This window comes from Gasterosteus aculeatus, chromosome 3 (assembly GCF_964276395.1).
Source record: "Gasterosteus aculeatus chromosome 3, fGasAcu3.hap1.1, whole genome shotgun sequence".
In the NCBI taxonomy this organism is placed as follows: domain Eukaryota; kingdom Metazoa; phylum Chordata; class Actinopteri; order Perciformes; family Gasterosteidae; genus Gasterosteus; species Gasterosteus aculeatus.
In genome coordinates, this window is record NC_135690.1 from 5,859,460 (window position 1) to 5,876,951 (window position 17,492).

Genomic DNA, 17,492 nt, shown 5'->3' on the forward strand with positions numbered 1-17,492 from the left:
AGGGGACTCAGGTGTGGGGAGGATCCAGGGGGACTCAGGTGTAGGGAGGATCCAGGGGGACTCAGGTGTGGGGAGGAACCAGGGGGACTCAGGTGTGGTGAGGAACCAGGGGGACTCAGGTGTAGGGAGGATCCAGGGGGACTCAGGTGTGGGGAGGAACCAGGGGGACTCAGGTGTGGGGAGGATCCAGGGGGACTCAGGTGTGGGGAGGAACCAGGGGGACTCAGGTGTGGGGAGGAACCAGGGGGACTCAGGTGTGGGGAGGATCCAGGGGGACTCAGGTGTGGGGAGGAACCAGGGGGACTCAGAAGAGTTAGAAACGGTTCCGACTCACTTCTCGTGTGTCTGAGAGCACGACAATGAAGATGTCAAACCTCGTTGTCTCTCCTATCACATGATGTGTAACGTCTGTGTCTCTCCAGTCACATGATGTGTAACATCATCTCTCCAATCACATGAAGACAATTAGATTAGAGAAGTTCTGTCTCTTTCTGAAAATATCTAATATCAGATGACTCATTCAGGAAAGTTAGAAGGTAATGATGTAATGTATCATTGTGACTTCCCTGTTGAATATAGACGTGCTAATTTGTGTCTATTTTTCTTTCTCTCCTCAGACTAGTCAAAGCATGACTAGTTAATGCACAACAAATGCATAGCCATTGACCACAATTATGGTCACACCATAGGCCAATTTTTTCCATTGTTTTCCATGTGTTCGCATCCTTAGTGTTCCCGTCCATCTCTCTCTCAGCTGGCTTGGCGCTGGTCTCCTGTCCTGGACTCCCTGGCTTCCAGCTTCACTTTACTCACTCTCCTGCCTGCAATCATCATGCAGCATATCTCTTAGTGAATATACTCCTACTCTCTTTCCATTCTGTGTTACTATTTCAGCTCCCGGATCAGCATTCATTCCCTACCACCCCATGCTAGCTTCTCACCCCAGTTCTTTCTGGCTTCCTATGCACATTATTAACTTTTTGTAAAAAGCATTTTTTTCTCTAATAAAGTAAAGTAGAACGCAGTACTATAGTACTTGTAATGGAGTAAATACCGCTCCTTACTACTTTAACACAGCCATATTTAACCAGCAATAGGCCATTGGAGCTGAACTAATGGGATTTCTATTTGACCTGGACTAACTCTGTTGGCCTGAAGTAACCTCTGCAGTCCAGACAGATGCTAGTGAAGAACGGATGCAGTTATGACCCATAATGACTTATCGCGTCACGGGTCGTGTGTGTGTGTGTGTGTGTGTGTGACAAACACGCTGTTGTCAAGGCCAGCTGCTCAGACCGCGTATGTTTAGTGTTCATGACCCTGTGGTATCTCATTTCAGTCACATTGTGATGACACTTGCACACTGGAACTGCTAAATAACGGAGAACAAGATAAGAGCGCTTGTGTGTGAGCCATGGAGCGTCGGGGAAGATACAGGTCACCACAACCAAGAGTGCCCCCCACTTGATTAAACAAATATAGAAATTAAATGTAGCTTTATATTTGTACTATTAATTGTATAAAGCAAGAATGCAGATAACAGGTGATCACGGCAAAACGCTCTAAAAGAAATCCAATAATAGCGGCAGTAATACCACATAAGAAGGGACATAGAAGGGACTAATACATACTATAAATATACATAAAAATATGTATATGTATTAATAGCATATGTTTGCGAAGCTTAAATTACATTAGACCCATTCCTGAAAATGAACCATGAAAGTATGACACATACAAATAAGGAAATAAAATACCGGTGTGAAGAATGTCGGAACCTGCAAGGGAACATATACAATTCATCATAAGTATTGCATTCAGCACGTCAAACAATAATGAAAAGTTTAAAAAATGACTCAAGTAGGATGCAACATATACAAAAAAACATGTTTTAAAAAGGGATGAGGATCATCTGCATTCCTCACTAATATTAGGGGTAAACCAGGAAGTGGATGTAAAGGACAGTCGTAGCTCAGCCTGTTCTGATAATGAAGTGCATTCCCTTTTGAAAAAACAAGGGAGGAGCTGTGGGCCTGCGCATGAAGACCGGTCTGATAAAGGCGAGTTTAAAGTCACCAGGGACAAACGAACCTCTTCTGTTCCATCCCAATTTACCATAGACCAAGTTAGTCTTATTTCTGGAGGCGGGCGGGGAGGGGGGTCTTTAGGGGGAAATAGTCATCAAGCATCCATCACATTCACAGAAGAATGCATCCTCTGACACCCGGAAACCCGACTATCCCATGATGCTTATCATGAATGTGGCTTTGTGCGTAAGAGCTTCAACCATATGTTGTATGATGTCTTCTTGCACAAACACTTTTGCATCAGTTATTGGGTTTGTTCCACAGATTTGGTTCTTTATGGAAAATGACTAAAAGGAGGCAAAGAGTTTACGACAAACACATCAAGTAACGGAGCATGAAAGACAACAGCTTTCCACGTATGGATTTCTTTTTAGGAAGCCAATCATGCTGAAACTAATTTCCGTAAAGGCAAAAAATATCTAAACATTTTACACTTTCATACGATACCAGTAGCTTTATTCTAAAACTGAGTCTACCATGAGAAATTATTTAAGATTATTTAAAGAAGCATATGAGGAAAGGGGCATTTTGAAATAAAACGCATGTCTTTTATGTATTAACTTTTAAGACCTAATAACAGTTGTTAAACTAAAGAATTACATTGTTTGAATACTTGAAATGATTTTACAAATCCTTGTTTAATATATATTTTACTCAATTATTAGTTTATATTTATTAAACATAAGGTTTTGTTTGTTGATTGATGTGTCCTCTGTGGATGAAAGTTGTTTGAGTCACTTCTGAAGGATCAGCAATGAATTTGCGATTCCTTTTTACGCTGGACGCGACGTGTGCGTCTCCTCTCCTGTCAGGGTTTCTAGTCGTTTCACCAAAGTTGGTGGTTGATAAATTGATCAATCAAGTCTCTCAATCTAAAGTCACAGATCAAGTGGGTCAATCAAGAAAAAATGATGACGAATGTTATCTGATATGAAGACAATGAAGCTTATTTTTTATTCTTCCATCATGGAATGATCATTCTGACAAAATCACTTTGCTAGACCATGGAGAACAATGCTGTTACTGGTGATGTGTACATCTGGATTTGAGAGAACTGGTTTGTAGGATACTTCCATGTGGAAATGTGTGCGCACTCAGCTTTCAACCAGCATCAATCGCTTTTCAATAAAACATTAAGACTTTGAAAGTTTCTTACAACATAAAATCCAAAAGATTAAGGGCATGGTGATGAAATATGAAGATACTCATTTTTAAATAACAAACTTGATTATTTTAAGGCAAGTTGTTGTATCCGGTCTGCCAGCTCAAGGCAGTGCAGGACCCTGGTTCTCTCTCTGTGGAGCTGCTCTGCACTCACTTGGCCTGCCAGCTTAGCACAGAAGTGGATCAGGTCCTGCATGAAGAGGCCCACATCCCCTCTCGGAGCAGGTGGGATCTGGGTCAGAGTGCACGAGTCAAAGTGAAAGTTGATGCTCTTGGACCTGGGGAGGCCTGGTCCCCGTTCCTCAATCCACGTCAGAGGTCTATAAGGGGGCCAATGAAATGAATGATTAAAGCTGTGCTTGGTGTCCGGGCAGCTCTGCAGGAGATACTGCTTCTAAAACACCCACATGGAAACCAGATGTGCAGCTATAAACTCAATAAGGATTCATCTCCTGCTGATAATAGACACATTTACCCCTCTTGTTTGAGTCGTTTGACTTGTCAGTCAACAAAGAAACAATTTCAATTTGTAAGCTCCTTTTAACGACTTGTATCTTCAGTAGGATCAGTAGGACAGTGGAAGACCTACAAGGAGACTCACCGGTTGTCAGAGGTGAGCAGCTTTGCAGTCATCTTGCTGTAGTCGTTACCAGAGTCTTCCTCCATGGTTGCTGCAGCCACTGACAACTCACCAAACAACTCGACCAACCACGTGAGGCGAGCAATACCACTGAATGCTTGGAAACCAAATCCAGGCTTCAGAGCTCCACCTTCAACAAGTACAGTGTACATGATTACATTTCCTGACTGAGGTCTAGCTGCTTGTCACACCCTGACATGGAGTTCTTCTGGCAGTCTCTTGGAACAACTTTCATATGGGACTGGTGTGGCGTTTTCAGCATAATGTGCAGCATGAGAGAATAAACTGGGAGAACAGTGCAGCACATGCCATATCTCTAAAAGTAAAACAATAAATTACTTTTAATTTAGATTTAAAGACACAGATGAATGTTTTGGTCGGAAAGCTGATCACGTGTGTGTCTCACCTGTAAAATGAAGAGTCCCTTCCTGCAGGATTTTACCCTCTACCTCTCTCTGCAGGGCTTTGAAGTCTTCTGTCAGAAGCTCAATGTGTTCCTCGTGGAGAATCACTCCTGACACACAAATGTTGACAGGATGAGATGTAGTAACTGTTAGTTGAGCTATTTCCACCGCCCTGTGCAGCTCATCCAGAAAGCTGCGGCCTGGCTACTCCTTCTGGTTAACCCCCCCCGCCCGCACAATGGGTGAGCCAAGCCATCACTGACACGAGTTCCACAACATCGGACTGCACCCATAACATGACAAACTATTACATTGTTATTGTTACAGCATTGGACAAATACATGTGGTTCATTAGCAATTCGCGTCACCTTTTTTCTGGGCTAAATCCCAGAGCTCCACAGCAGCCTTGTAGCTCATGGTCATGGGATACTCGACACAGACGTGCTTTCCTGCCTGTAGAAAGGTTCTGAGACAGGACGGGTGGGTTGTGAAGAATACATTTTTACTTCTTTAAATTGTGCATTTAGTTTTTCAAAGAGACGTCCACAAAATGAGACACAGCAGCATATGATATTAAAAAGGTTGTAAACACAATTTTCATCAAAGTGTGGTGGCTCATGTAATGGATGAACAAAATTGTGACAGTTCATAAAAAGCCATTCAAAATGTAATGAATATGATGTACCACAACTCACAAACTCGGTTTCTCTGTCAAAGAGGGTCATTCAGTTGTTATAAAACAAACATTATCTCCTTTAGCTGAATACAGCCCTCTACATGTAGCCATCAGGGATGAATTCCACCCTTTTTGACGCCTAAATGGAGAACCCTCCCTCAAGCAACCAACACTGATGCAAAAATATAGTTATACCTGTGATCACCACAACTGCACATTTCAATAAATGTCATAATCATTTAAAATTTGATGTGGAGTCATTGTAAGTACAGGGATTGTCCAGTTTTGGTAAAGGGTTGTCATAGGGATGCAGTTGTGTCACACTAGTCTGGTGTTGCTCTGATCACACAGCAGATAACAGCGTGATATTGGCGTTAATCCTGCGGCTAGTGCTGATTGACTAGTCGTTGCTCCCCCACGCAGCACACTTGATAAATAACTTTCTTAAAGAATAACCCATAAACTATCAAAGAAACGTACGTAGCCATTGTGGCATCACCCATTGGTTCGTGATCTTCCATTATTGGAGCCTCTAGATTAGTGATTTTGAAATCCCCATCTTAGCACACAGCAGATTCAAAGAAGTAGTCATTTTCTTATAGACTTCTACAGAACCAGAATGTTTCCCCCTGGTGGTCAGTAGAGAGAATGCAACCAATGCTAGAGAAATGGGTCAACTGTCAAACTGGGGTTGACTGACTGGTTCTAATAAGCATACCTCGATCCAAAGGGCACAAGGCAATTACCGGGTTGATTATTAGGAAAGAAATGTACATTGTGAATCCCTCAAGAGATTTTAGAATGCCGATTGAGCAACTGATAACTATTTAATGTGACAAAGGTCAAGAGTAGAGACTTTTTGCAAACTTGCACATTACCTGACATTGTCCTCGTGCAACACATTTTCAGTGCATACGAACGCCACATGAATGTCTTCTCTACTCACAGCCTCTTCTGTGGAGATCTGACTTACACCCTGGTGAGGCTCCAAGCTTCTCCTGTTGACAAAAACATCCATCAGCTTGATAATGACAGCAATGCTACTTTGATCAAAGACATTAGTCTCTTTCAAGATGATGGAACTTAACCCAACTATGCATTTTAAACCTGCTTCTACCATTACACGAACAGTGTGTAGTGAAATAGCTCCATTTTGAAAAAGCCAGATGGGGTTTGTCCATATTAACCGAACTGCATTAATATAATAGCAGGTGCGGGTTACTACAACATACTATTTGTTAATGTGATGCACACATAATTTCTAGTCACATTTTTGATTTTATTTTTATTAATTTGGATTAAAAAACATTTCTGTGCCCAGTAGGTGGCAGTGCAGCGCTGTGGTTTCTAAACCTGTGTGTGCGTGCAGCGACTCATTGCTTCTCAGGTCAGTGACTGATAAAGTGCACCAAATATAATCGATACTGTGTTTTAGAGATCACATTTTACTTTCTAACCTTTTTAGGGATTACTTTGTTTTGTTTGGTAGCTACTCTGTTTGAAAAGACTCACTGTTGAGAATTAGCCAGGCTAGATAGCCTTGTGTTATCGGCCTCATTGTACTTATTACATTTATCAACTTACGTTTTAGTAGGTCGATTTAATTAATGTGACTAATTTGTATTTAAGACTTGTGAATGTTTGTTTGCAGGATGAGAATTATATTTTATTCTATTCCTCTTGCACTATGTTGTCTTATCGGTCTTGTTGTCCATCGTCTAACTGTCTGCTGTTACGCACCAACCGCAGAGTCAAATTCCTTGTATGTCTGACATATTTTGGTAATAAATGTTTCCTGATTCCTGCTTCCTGAGTGCAGCGGAGCCTTTACAGGCTGAGCTCTCTTGTTGTTGGATATACCAACAATTAAATAGGTTGTGTTTAACTGTGCGTGCTGGCAATCCCGTGTGAGTTACCTGGATATGAATCCTTTCACACAAAGGTTGGCTGCAGGACTGCCGGGTAGAGGAACTAACATGTCTTTAATCCGCACCCAACCTGCTGTGCCAACGCCAACAACCACCGCCCCCCACATTCTGACTGCAAGGCAAAGAGGGAAATGGGTTAAATTGGGTAAGCGGAATTTCAAAGATGGATTTATCGACCTTTTTAGTGTTGAAACCATTTGATCTCATAACATTCCCATTTGGTAAATCGAAGTCTGTTTCCAGGACTATGAGTGAGTGAGGACATTTCCCAGAGACACGTTCATCTAAGAAAGTGTTTTTAACTTCAATTTATCAACCTGGTGCACTTTCAATCATACATTTATGAAGAGATTTGGGTTCATCTAAACATAACCATGTAAGTGTGGGGAACTTTTGTTTACTCTTAATATATTATTCTCTTGTGCAATAACATCTTTAGATGCTCGACACGTCCCCAAAATCAGCACATTAGTGTTTTTTCGCCATGCAGAAATTTGCGTAATGGTTTTCATTTTACAACCTTATTATTTACTGTCTATTAAAACCAAATTCAATCATGAAGCGCACCTCAGGTCACGTGTTCACGAGACCCATGCAGTTCCTACTGAACCTCTAGGCTGCTAGATGTGCACCTCCTTTGGGTCAGACACGTCCTCCAAGTCCACGAGGGACCGTCCGGGGTCACCTTCACACGTGGCAGTTAATACGCAACGTGAACCGTTACACAACGTGGCACGTTAGCCCGTTACATGACAACACTGCGTGTGGTACCACGGTGCTGCAGGTCGCCAGTACGCACTACTTCACTGCTGTAGGGAAGCAAACTACGGTACGAATACACAACTCCGTAACGCGCACATCGGCGCTACCAGCAGAGCACAGCTGGCGTCCGGTCCTCCCCGCCCAGCTTCTACCAGGAAGCCGAACCGATGGACCGGGGGCGCTTCCGGCCTCTCGTACCTGGCGTCAAGTCGCTCGCAAACACGTCCAGATGTTGTCCGCGTGTACCCCTTCCCTGGCTGGAGATGACGTCACGCGAGGTAACCTTTGCGCTCAGGCGAGCCGGCGAGACACTCGTTTCGCAAAACACTACGCGCCGACCGTGGTTACGTCACGTTCTCGCTCATGCGCGCGCCCCGCGCCGGCTTTCCTCGGCGGGCTTCAGTGGAGGCGCGCTCGCTGCGCTGCAGCGGACGGGCCGGAGGACGACTGGGGAAGGCGCCGAGCTGTGGGTTTACTGAATAATATGAGTTAGCGGGCAATAAACCGGTAATGCTACTAAAGTATGTAGTTTGAATACGTTAGAATGTACCGTATTGTCATTAAACGTCTTGAAGGGAACTTGACCGACCTGATTCTAAGGATGTTTTGTCACATTCAAGCCAATAAGCAATCATTTTGATGGGTGGTTGTTATTCCAGGAACAACATTTTAAGAAACTCCGTGTTGCTTTTTCTAAGATTATGAAGAACCAGGTTAAGAACCCACGCAGTACTGTGGCCTCTAGACTAGAGATAAGAAAGATAAACTAACTGCCCCTCTGGTGTGATAAGCAAGGCTGAAGTTTTAAGTGAATTCAATATTATTGCATCATTTAGGAGTCGCATTGAAAATGCTATTTATATGAAGTCTACTGATCCTCTAAATATGTGCCACTTTCTTTCCATTCCTTTCATATGGGGCCAAGTCTCTTATACGTGCTCTATAAATAATAGTACACTTGTTTTGTTTAATAAAGCCAGAGGAGAATGCAGCAAAAATGTGTCCATATCTATCCGTTTTATCTGGTGTAGAATAATTAAAGTGTCTCATTACTCATTACACTTAAACGCTACAGCCTGCAACATTTGCCAAATAGTCCGACAAGACTTTATTAAATAAATGTATCAATACCTTAATTAATTATTACAGATAAGTCCATTGTTCTCCCATTAGTAGTTAATTCAGAATCATCCGTGATAAGGTGGCAGAAATATCACTTAACAGTTCTATATCATGTTAATCTAGTCTATTAGTTTAATTTAGCTCTCTTTAAATTGGGAAATGAACACGTAAACCGTCAGGTACCTTTTGGCAGCATTGACTATCGAACAACAAACTCACATGTCTCAGTCTCTCGGTGAATCAGCACCGGTTCAGCCAGAGGCTGCGTTCTTTCCCCTCCGCTCCAACAGCTGCACCTCCACCCACCAGTCCGCAGAGCTCCTCAACACCACCCTCATTGACTCATCTCTGGTGGGGATGAGTCCGCCTACAATTTGTCCAATGTCCAATGTCATGGAAATTTATTAATCTTATAAAAATATTAAGATGATATTGCTCCACAATTTAAATAGATTTCCATGATGATTCCAGTAACCATCTCTGAACGGAAATTTAGAGAATATATTCATTTGATCAAGGCATTCTTATGGAATAACAAATAACCGAGAAGAAGTATCAAAAAGCTCTTTCCCCAATATGGAATTATATAGCACAGAAATAAATATGCTAGTACAGCACCATATCAGGTTATAGACATGCTGTCACAAAAATAAATTACAAAACCGATTAAACAAAGATATTTAATGTTACCACACTGCCAGCGGACGTGGGCAAGGGCACACAAGATGCTCAGTATATCGCTCATCACAAACAAGACTACTCCTCACTCCATCTGTCAGACTGGACTTTAAAGAGGACTCAGGGGCAGATGGGTGAACATATTAGGCTCTCCCACACTGTGGGATAAAATAAGCAGCTATGAAAAAAAATATTAACAAAATCTGAAAGAAATTATCTATAAACAGAAAATCACTCTTCAGAGAGGAAAACCTAAAAAACTCCAAATTGTTCCATTAGGAGGAAAACCCAAAATGCTATGAAGACGAGACGAGGCGAGGCTCACTGCGTGTGTTTGGGTGGACGAAAGGTCGAAACACTCCGGCACAAGACAAAGGGAGACGCAGACTATAAGACACATGAGGGCAAAGGGCAACAGGTGAACACAATCAGGAATCAGGGAAGACAATTCGACTGGTGACACATGAGGAGGAGCAAGTGACCTGAAACGAGAGGAAGGTTAATCTTTCAAAATAAACCGGGAAATGACAAGAAAAAACATGGAGACAAGACAAAACCCCAAGTGTGACACAATCTGTATAGGGAAAAAAACAATTCTATGGGATGGCTGGCGAAAAGAATACATGCTGTCAAAGGTATATATGAAGATGGCGTATTTAGATCATTTGTGAAGCTTAAAGGACAATGTAAGTTACAGGAGAAAGAGGATTCCTGTAAGTATTTACAGCTGAGGAGCAGCACTGAAAGGAGCAGAGAAAAGAACAAGATTCGAGAGTTCCTGAAGCTCAATATTCTGCCTCAATATTCTATGGAAAAATGTCAAATATTAAAATTAGAATATGCGAAGGCCTGAGACTAACATGGTAAAGGGATCCTCACAATGAGATCAGGGGGGCTCAAGTGGCCTTTTTCAGTATCCCCAAGGCTTTGCTTACTAGGAAATAAATATGGGATAAACTGATGGCCCAGACTACCTTAAACAAGAGGTGGAGTAATGGTGGCTGAAATGAGCATGTATAGGTAATATCAGGTAGGGGGGTGGTGGTACATATAGGGAACATAAGTGAGAGGGTGCTTGGGGGGGAGAAGCTGCCTTTGTAAGATAATTTATTAACTAATAAATAACTATTTTTATCATTTAATTTATATTGTTATAAGGTGGCTTTTGTGTCATTGACTGACTAACAAACCTCATATACAGTGTAAATGTCTGATTGAATATTTAGAAAACTAAATAAAAAACTTAGGAGACAGCTTTGTGGGGATCCCCAAATTGGAGCAGAATATTCTGCTGAATTTAAGACCGTTGCTCAGAGTTGGCGGTTAGGGGCCCCTAGATTCCCTAATCTGACTGAAACCATCAAACTGCCTCTGGGAGGACCACAGAGAGTCACCCTCCCCCATTTGCCTTCCTTCCCTGATGGTTAGGTCCTGATGTCCCCCTAAAGCTTTGGACCCTGAAGCCTCAGGGACCTAATCAACATGACTTGGTAGAGTTTGAAGGGTTGCAAAGGACGGCACTCTGATACATCTGATGATATTACCTTGAAAAACCAAACAAGTAATGTCCAATGGTGCGTTTTTATTTTGATGTTTTTACGCCTTCGAGGGAATTGTCAAATCTATTTAGGCTACTTGTTTAGCAAAACAGACATAAGACAATTATTTGAACACTTATCAAATGGCTATTGGCCAACCCTCGTTCACATCAACGTGTGTGAGTCAGTGACGGTTGTAACCAGTATCTGTCGTATATCATACAATCTTTTATGTGGGTATATATCTGTATTGTAGTACAGACGCCGCCTGCTCTACATAAGCAGCACGCGCCTGTAGATTTATGGAGCGTACCCGCATCCAATTGGCAACCGTCCGTGTGACGTATACGGAAGTGAAAAGAGCCGAGCCCTCCTGCTGCAAAACAAGGTGAGAATGTTTTCAAATCTCTTTTGTTAGTGAGCAACAACATTTGTTGTAAATTTGTTGTACACGTTTATACACAGAAATAAATGAACTTTTCTGTACTTTTAGCATGTTTTTGTAGTCTTTTGACCTCAAAGCTCTGCATGACATCATTCGCCCATTCATGCACCAATGACAGGAGCCACCATAGTCAATGACACCACGAGGAACACGTTTTGTAAAGCTAGCGAGATATTCTCAGACATGGACTTTCCAGTTAACAAGCTCGTCAGCGAAACGGTGTTAAAACCAACTCTAATTTACCATCATTTCTCCAAAACAGAGCGGTCCGCGAACGGTCACGTTGTTCTAAATTTGTGGCCGCTGAGAGACGAGTGCGCAGGGACCATCTGCAAAGTGCAATGCGGGAAATAAATATTACAGAAATATTCAATAACACCACATAACCTTAATTTCATACATCAGTGGGCTCGTTATTATTGTACTACAACATGTACTTTTCGATTTATAATTATTTTTTATATTTATGGCAAATAATATTCAATAACTTGACCATTATTTTGTACATCAATGGGCTTATTATTGTTATACGGCCGCTGTTATTTTGATTAAATGTTCTTTTGATTAAATGACCATGAATTAGAATTTTCGAAACAATATTTAATTCCAATTCCGTGTTTAACCACCAGCGTGTTGTAGTAAAGCAGTAATTATTGAGAGATCTGCTTATACACTGCAGAATATTTGTTATTGGGAGGTTTAGTCAATAACTCAACTGTTGAAAAGTGTAGCATGATCAAAATAATTTCATATGTCAATGGGCTTATATTTGTTGTAAAATAATTACTTTTGATTAATTATTTTCAATATTTATTGCTAAGAATATTCTATAGCGTCTCTCTTATGACCAAATTAATTTTGTACCGCAATAGTTATTTTGATAAAATTTTCTTTTGCATAATTGGAAATAATGTAATTCTAATTCAGTGTAGCAGAGTATATTTAGTTTTAGGACAAAGTGTCACCAATTTATTGTCAGTCACTAGGATATCTAATGATTATGCAAAACCACCAGGTTTCGCAGGTACTTTGCTCAATTTGGAGTAATTTTAACCCAAAACGTATTTAGCATTGACACTATTTAAAACAGCGTACTATTTGCTTTCCAGAAATATTGGTCAAAGAGCACTTTCATGAATATTTCTGGCACCTATCCACGGATGATTGTTAATGAACTATAAATGGGTGAAGAATGGAATTATCAGTAACAATTCATCAAATTATTGATACATTTATTAAATAAAGGCATCTCAACTATTTGGGCAAATGTTACAGGCTGTGTGTGATATATATATATATATATATATATATATATAATAATAATTTTGCTGGATTATTTAATGCCGAAACGTCCAGCCCTTGGACTGATTCCCCGTTGCTGACCCTGCATTTCTTGGACTGCCTCGCCTCTGCGCCGGTAATTCACTGCCTTCTGTTTATGACTACAAGATTCTCCCGTCTTTCCCCTATGACTGTGCTACCTGTTCTGTGTCTCGAGGAAAATAAAGACTTTCCCTGCTCCTAGTTGTTCTGCTTCTGTGTCCGCACCTTACCCGTTTTTATTTATTTTTTGGAATAAATACTCAAAATAATAAATGATAATAAATCAAGAGCCCATTTCATCAAAAATAACTACTGTAGTACAACAATAATGAACCCACTGATGTATGCAATGATTCTGCCATGATACCTACCATTCATAACCGGGAAGTTGTTGAGCTTTGAGTTGCCTTTTAAATGTCACAAACACCGTGTCAAATAACTATAATTCCCTCCTCAGTTACTTAGTTATGATAACCGTCTCATTGCTAGTGATTCACAGTTCCTTCTCAAATAAATGGAGGAAACCGGTGTTGTGTGTTGTGTGCATAGTTCCCCATCAACCTGCGCAGACCCGTGACTACAGCTTTCCAGCGGGAGAAGATGAGGGTTTCCACCAGTCATCTGCAGCAGCTCACCATCTTCACCACCCTGCTGACCGGGGGTGGGATCGGCACCATGTACTATCTCTTGCAGAGTGAGTGCAGATGAGCTGTGTTCATGTGTATGTATTAAGCAGAAGTTGGACAATATATCAACACATGGTGTATTTTATACAGTGCTGGTCAAAGATGAAAAAATGTAGTCATTCCTGATTTTTCTGTGATTAACAGCAATTGTATGTCATGGCTTCAGCCGTAGACATAACCACTTCCACCGCGCGGGGTTCAATCAAATCCACCTTGGCTGTTTTGTCGCCCGTTGTTTTTTTGTTCCTTTCCATTGTTAATCTCATTTTTCCCCGCTGCTGTTTCCTTGCCTCTAGTCCCACTTATTTTAGTTTTTTTAAACAGATATTTCCTGCATCAGTGGAGTTTTTCCATCTACGTCGCCATGTTGGAAGTCGTTTATTTATTATTTCATAATGCTCTTTTTCTTTTTTTAACTTTTCTGTCTGCCCGGATCCTATTAGAGAAATTTGCTGAGTCGGACTACCATCGACTGGCTCTAGAGAAGTTGGAAGCATGTCCATTTGCTATGGACAGCCTGGGGGCTCCACCTTTAAAGGTTCACAACATCCACCTGACCGACAGAGACAACCGCATAAATCATCACACTGCACAGGTACTTTGTTTTAGTAAGTGTTGTGTATCAACAAAACAGTCCTGCACCACTGAGGGCCAATCTGTGTCTTCGGCAGGTTCATTTGCCAATCTTGTCCTTGTAATTCTCCTAAATTTTAAGTTGGATTGTTATTACATAGGAACCCAGGCTATGAAATTCGGACTAACTAACTTTTTTTATTTCTATTTAGTGGCCACAAAGACGGCGGATTTACACTAATATCCACTTGGATTTATGTTACTGCTATTGGGAGACTATGACCAGGACGCAAATGCACAAATCAGGAGGCCTAGACCAAGTTTAACCAAAACTTAGTTCATTTCATATTTTTATCTCACCATCACTAACCACTTAATCTCAGTCTAGCCTCTCCATCCTTATCCCAAACAATTGAGCTCCTTATATACACACTTGACTCTCATCAACACGGACATACCATCTATAGATAGATTGGCCACATATATATATATACACACACACACACACACTAAACATTTGCCTAATTTTCCCAAACCAAAAACAAAATAGTTTATTTGCACATCTAAAATCCTTATAAATACTGTAAATGATCCGCACGTAATCATTTCAATACAAAGAATACTGATGTTGCCTGGCTCCCCTACCCACTTCCTGGGGTTGGTACTTATCAGAACTACATAATACTGCTCAATTAGTTAGAAGCATCCTCAGTTCCATCCAATCAGTCACTCACTCACTGCAGCATAGGTAACAGCGTTGTTACAGTATCTCTTTTTTTACTGTGCATCACTGACAATCTAGGGATTGATAAAGTTATTTGTCGATTGGTGTGTGATTCAGATGATGGCTAGCTGTACCACACAATCCTTATGTGAAGAGCTATGGTATCTACCTATGTTCAGATTATTTTGAATTTGCTTTGTGCAGATAAAGATTCCCGTAACTGGCTCAGAAACTGGAGGTTATCTGTATACTTCTTCAATTCAAGACCCTGAAACTAACAGGTGAGAACGTTCTAGTCTATTCTGAGCAAAACCACAAGTAAAGGTCCCCTACATCGCAGCCTGGTGCGCTGCCTAGAAAAATGGGTCGACGCACGCAAGGAGGTGTGAAAAGGCACGCAAGGGGTCTTGCGTCTGCGTCGCTCTGAAAACGCAGAAGCATAAACTAGGCTTTACCCCGTAAGTCTCGGACGTAGAAAGCAGCGACACGGATCATTCAGTTTAATAATTATTTTTATTGAGCACGCTTTGGATACAGCGTTCACGGCCGGTCACACTCTTCATTCGCTTCCTCTCGTTTCTCAGTACCTACTGACCTTTATTGGGGAGGGAGACACACACACAGACAGATTAAGCTCAGCTGAGGCCGATTAGACCTCATCCCGGCACCGTTCCCTGAACCCCCCCCCTCGCTAGGTTCCCCCTCTGCAGCTGAGCTAACCACGTCCCACCACCACAGTGATCTTATCCTGAAAGTCATCCGGCTAACTCAGTTAGCCTCAGGAAAGGGGCTCAGGATGCACCAAGACAACACGCATCTACACAAAGAGGACATAAGTTGTGGCAATGCTTGTTTATTCTTCTCATGGACTCCTGCGCATTAATCCTGCGCATCACTGCATCTTTTCCAACCTTCAAGCAAAAGTGTCTTTTTACTCATTTTCGTAAGTGCTTTGTGTCCACCATTCCTGACCTGTGTTGTTCTCTCTGCAGGTGGAGTCTGAATCAGGCAGTTCTGAAGCTCCGCGACGGACACGTCATCGACCTGCTAAATCCTCCTCCGCCAGCTGCTACAGACCTCACGGGGGGGCTGGACACCGGTCGCTGGCACTGACCAACTCCATGTACCAATGAGAGCCCAGTGGAGGTTGTTCTGCGTAAAGTAGCAACCAAAACATATGGCTATTTACAAAATGACCAACCTCAAATCTAGCGTCAGAGTCGTTACTCATGCTGCAAAGCTCTGTGGGTGTCACATTGCTTTGAAACAACTGTTCTTTTTGGTTTTCTCTTGAATATGATTGGATTACATGGATTGGATTCATTTTCTTTTTTTATTCGTCTAAAATTGAAATTGTAATGAGCCACGGATCGTGACCAGTTGAATGAAAGTCAGGTTGCAGCTTAACGTGCATTTATCTACCATTCACTTTCACCACCAATGAATTACCCTCTTTCCATTTATCAATACATTTTCAAACATAACTGCTAGCATGCATGTCACACCTGTATCATCACTGACTTACAGTTAGCTAATTTATAGCCATACAGTTCACTTGATGTAGGCTGTCTACAAATGTTTGTATAAATGTACTGTTCAAAGGTTTGGCGTCACCCAGACAATTTTGTGTTTTTCATCAGCTGTATTTATCAAATGAGTTGCAAAATGAAATGAAATCTAGAGCAGACAAACATTGTAGCTGTTCATTTGTTGAGGTAAGCTGTAGAAATTTCACCTCACGCTTCCTGAAGCACCTCCCACAAGTTGGATTGGCTTGATGGGCACTGAGGGGCGGCACGGTGGCGTGATTGTCTGCACCGTCGCCTCACAGCAACAAGGTCCTGGGTTCCACTCCGCCCAGTGGCCTTTCTGTGTGGAGTCTGCATGTTCTCCCCGTGTCTGCGTGGCTTCTCTCCGGGTTCTCCGGCTTCCTCCCACAGTCCAAAGACATGCTCTGGGGATCAGGTTGATTGGTAACTCTAAATTGCCCGTAGGACTGTGAATGGTTGTTAGTCTTTGTGTTATCCCTGCAATATGTCACCTAGTCACCCGGAAAGAAGGGGGGAGGAGGACTGGGAGGTACGAGGAGGTTGGAGAAGATAGAAAAGAGTTTTGGGGGTTAGAAAATGAGGACTCAATTCTAGATTGGTAGAAAAGAGCTTTTGGCCGCAGGCATAGCGGAGGAGAGAAGAGGGGATTGAAACGCAAGCAGGTCGTCAGGTTGTTTATATTTACGCCATCTCCTTTCCGATGCTGGCGTGGTGGCTCTCACGGCACCGGTTCAGACAGCCACGGAGCTGGAGGGGATTTGCCTGCCCGTTGTGTCGTAAGAGGACAGAGAGCGTCGAGAGAGGAGGACAGAGTTGAGAGGAGAGTCTCTGCGGCAGCGTTTGGATGTAAGAGAAAGCTGATAGAACAGAGGAGGCCAGAGAGGGAGCGAATGTCTATCGATATCTTGATCAAGGCATCATTTACAAATCACCATGTAGAGTCTAAACACTGAATACCTTATCACACATAATCTTAATAATAATCTTTCTTTATCAGACTTGTCTCTTGAATTGAAATGGCGATTTAGATCTCAATAGTCCATTGGATTATGAAAAGCTTTCTGCGTTGTTGCTAGCAGGGCTTCGGAATAACTATTTGCCACTCAAGGTTTTACATTCATTTGCTGACACAAAATGTTACTTCTCATTTTTTGTGCGTTGTTGTTACATAATAAACCGCTGTAAATTCCCA

The 17,492-nt window shown here is 41.9% G+C and overlaps 2 protein-coding genes across 8 annotated transcripts; one reads left to right on the plus strand and one right to left on the minus strand.

The window, feature by feature from the left end:
• Positions 1–3,011: 3,011 nt before the first annotated feature.
• On the minus strand, positions 3,012–9,175 carry blvra (biliverdin reductase A). Of its 6 annotated transcripts, none has more exons than XM_078098746.1 (8): positions 9,003–9,175; positions 7,860–8,125; positions 6,888–7,011; positions 5,850–5,969; positions 4,664–4,761; positions 4,298–4,405; positions 3,853–4,021; positions 3,012–3,571 (listed from the first exon to the last, which is right to left on the minus strand). In XM_078098746.1, exons 3-8 carry the CDS (start codon positions 7,004–7,006, stop codon positions 3,316–3,318), a joined length of 870 nt encoding a protein of 289 aa, XP_077954872.1. In that variant the 5' UTR covers positions 7,007–7,011; positions 7,860–8,125; positions 9,003–9,175; the 3' UTR covers positions 3,012–3,315. The 6 variants fall into 6 exon arrangements, with proteins under 6 accessions (XP_077954872.1, XP_077954873.1, XP_040027151.2 ...); XM_078098747.1 differs by having other exon boundaries at positions 7,860–8,136; positions 9,003–9,093; XM_040171217.2 differs by lacking the exon at positions 7,860–8,125 and having other exon boundaries at positions 9,003–9,151.
• Positions 9,176–11,254: 2,079 nt separating this feature from the next.
• Positions 11,255–17,492, plus strand: coa1 (cytochrome C oxidase assembly factor 1). Of its 2 annotated transcripts, XM_040171971.2 has the most exons (5): positions 11,255–11,387; positions 13,317–13,461; positions 13,897–14,048; positions 14,955–15,031; positions 15,743–17,492. In XM_040171971.2, the coding sequence occupies exons 2-5, from the start codon at positions 13,368–13,370 to the stop codon at positions 15,861–15,863; spliced, it is 444 nt and encodes a 147-aa protein (XP_040027905.1). In that variant the 5' UTR covers positions 11,255–11,387; positions 13,317–13,367; the 3' UTR covers positions 15,864–17,492. The 2 variants fall into 2 exon arrangements, with proteins under 2 accessions (XP_040027905.1, XP_077954878.1); XM_078098752.1 differs by lacking the exon at positions 14,955–15,031.

Bases quoted from the DNA above. Each gene is read 5' to 3' on its own strand.
- blvra (XM_078098746.1), bottom strand. From the start codon at position 7,006: ATGTGGGGGGCGGTGGTTGTTGGCGTTGGCACAGCAGGTTGGGTGCGG. The intron at 4,406-4,663 runs GTGACGCGAATT...TTTGTGTGTCAG, and splicing joins GGATTTAGCCCAGAAAAAAG to GAGTGATTCTCCACGAGGAA. The intron at 3,572-3,852 runs GTGAGTCTCCTT...GCCCCCTTATAG, and splicing joins CTGCTCACCTCTGACAACCG to ACCTCTGACGTGGATTGAGG.
- coa1 (XM_040171971.2), top strand. From the start codon at position 13,368: ATGAGGGTTTCCACCAGTCATCTGCAGCAGCTCACCATCTTCACCACC. The intron at 14,049-14,954 runs GTACTTTGTTTT...TGCTTTGTGCAG, and splicing joins TAAATCATCACACTGCACAG to ATAAAGATTCCCGTAACTGG. The intron at 15,032-15,742 runs GTGAGAACGTTC...TTCTCTCTGCAG, and splicing joins CAAGACCCTGAAACTAACAG to GTGGAGTCTGAATCAGGCAG.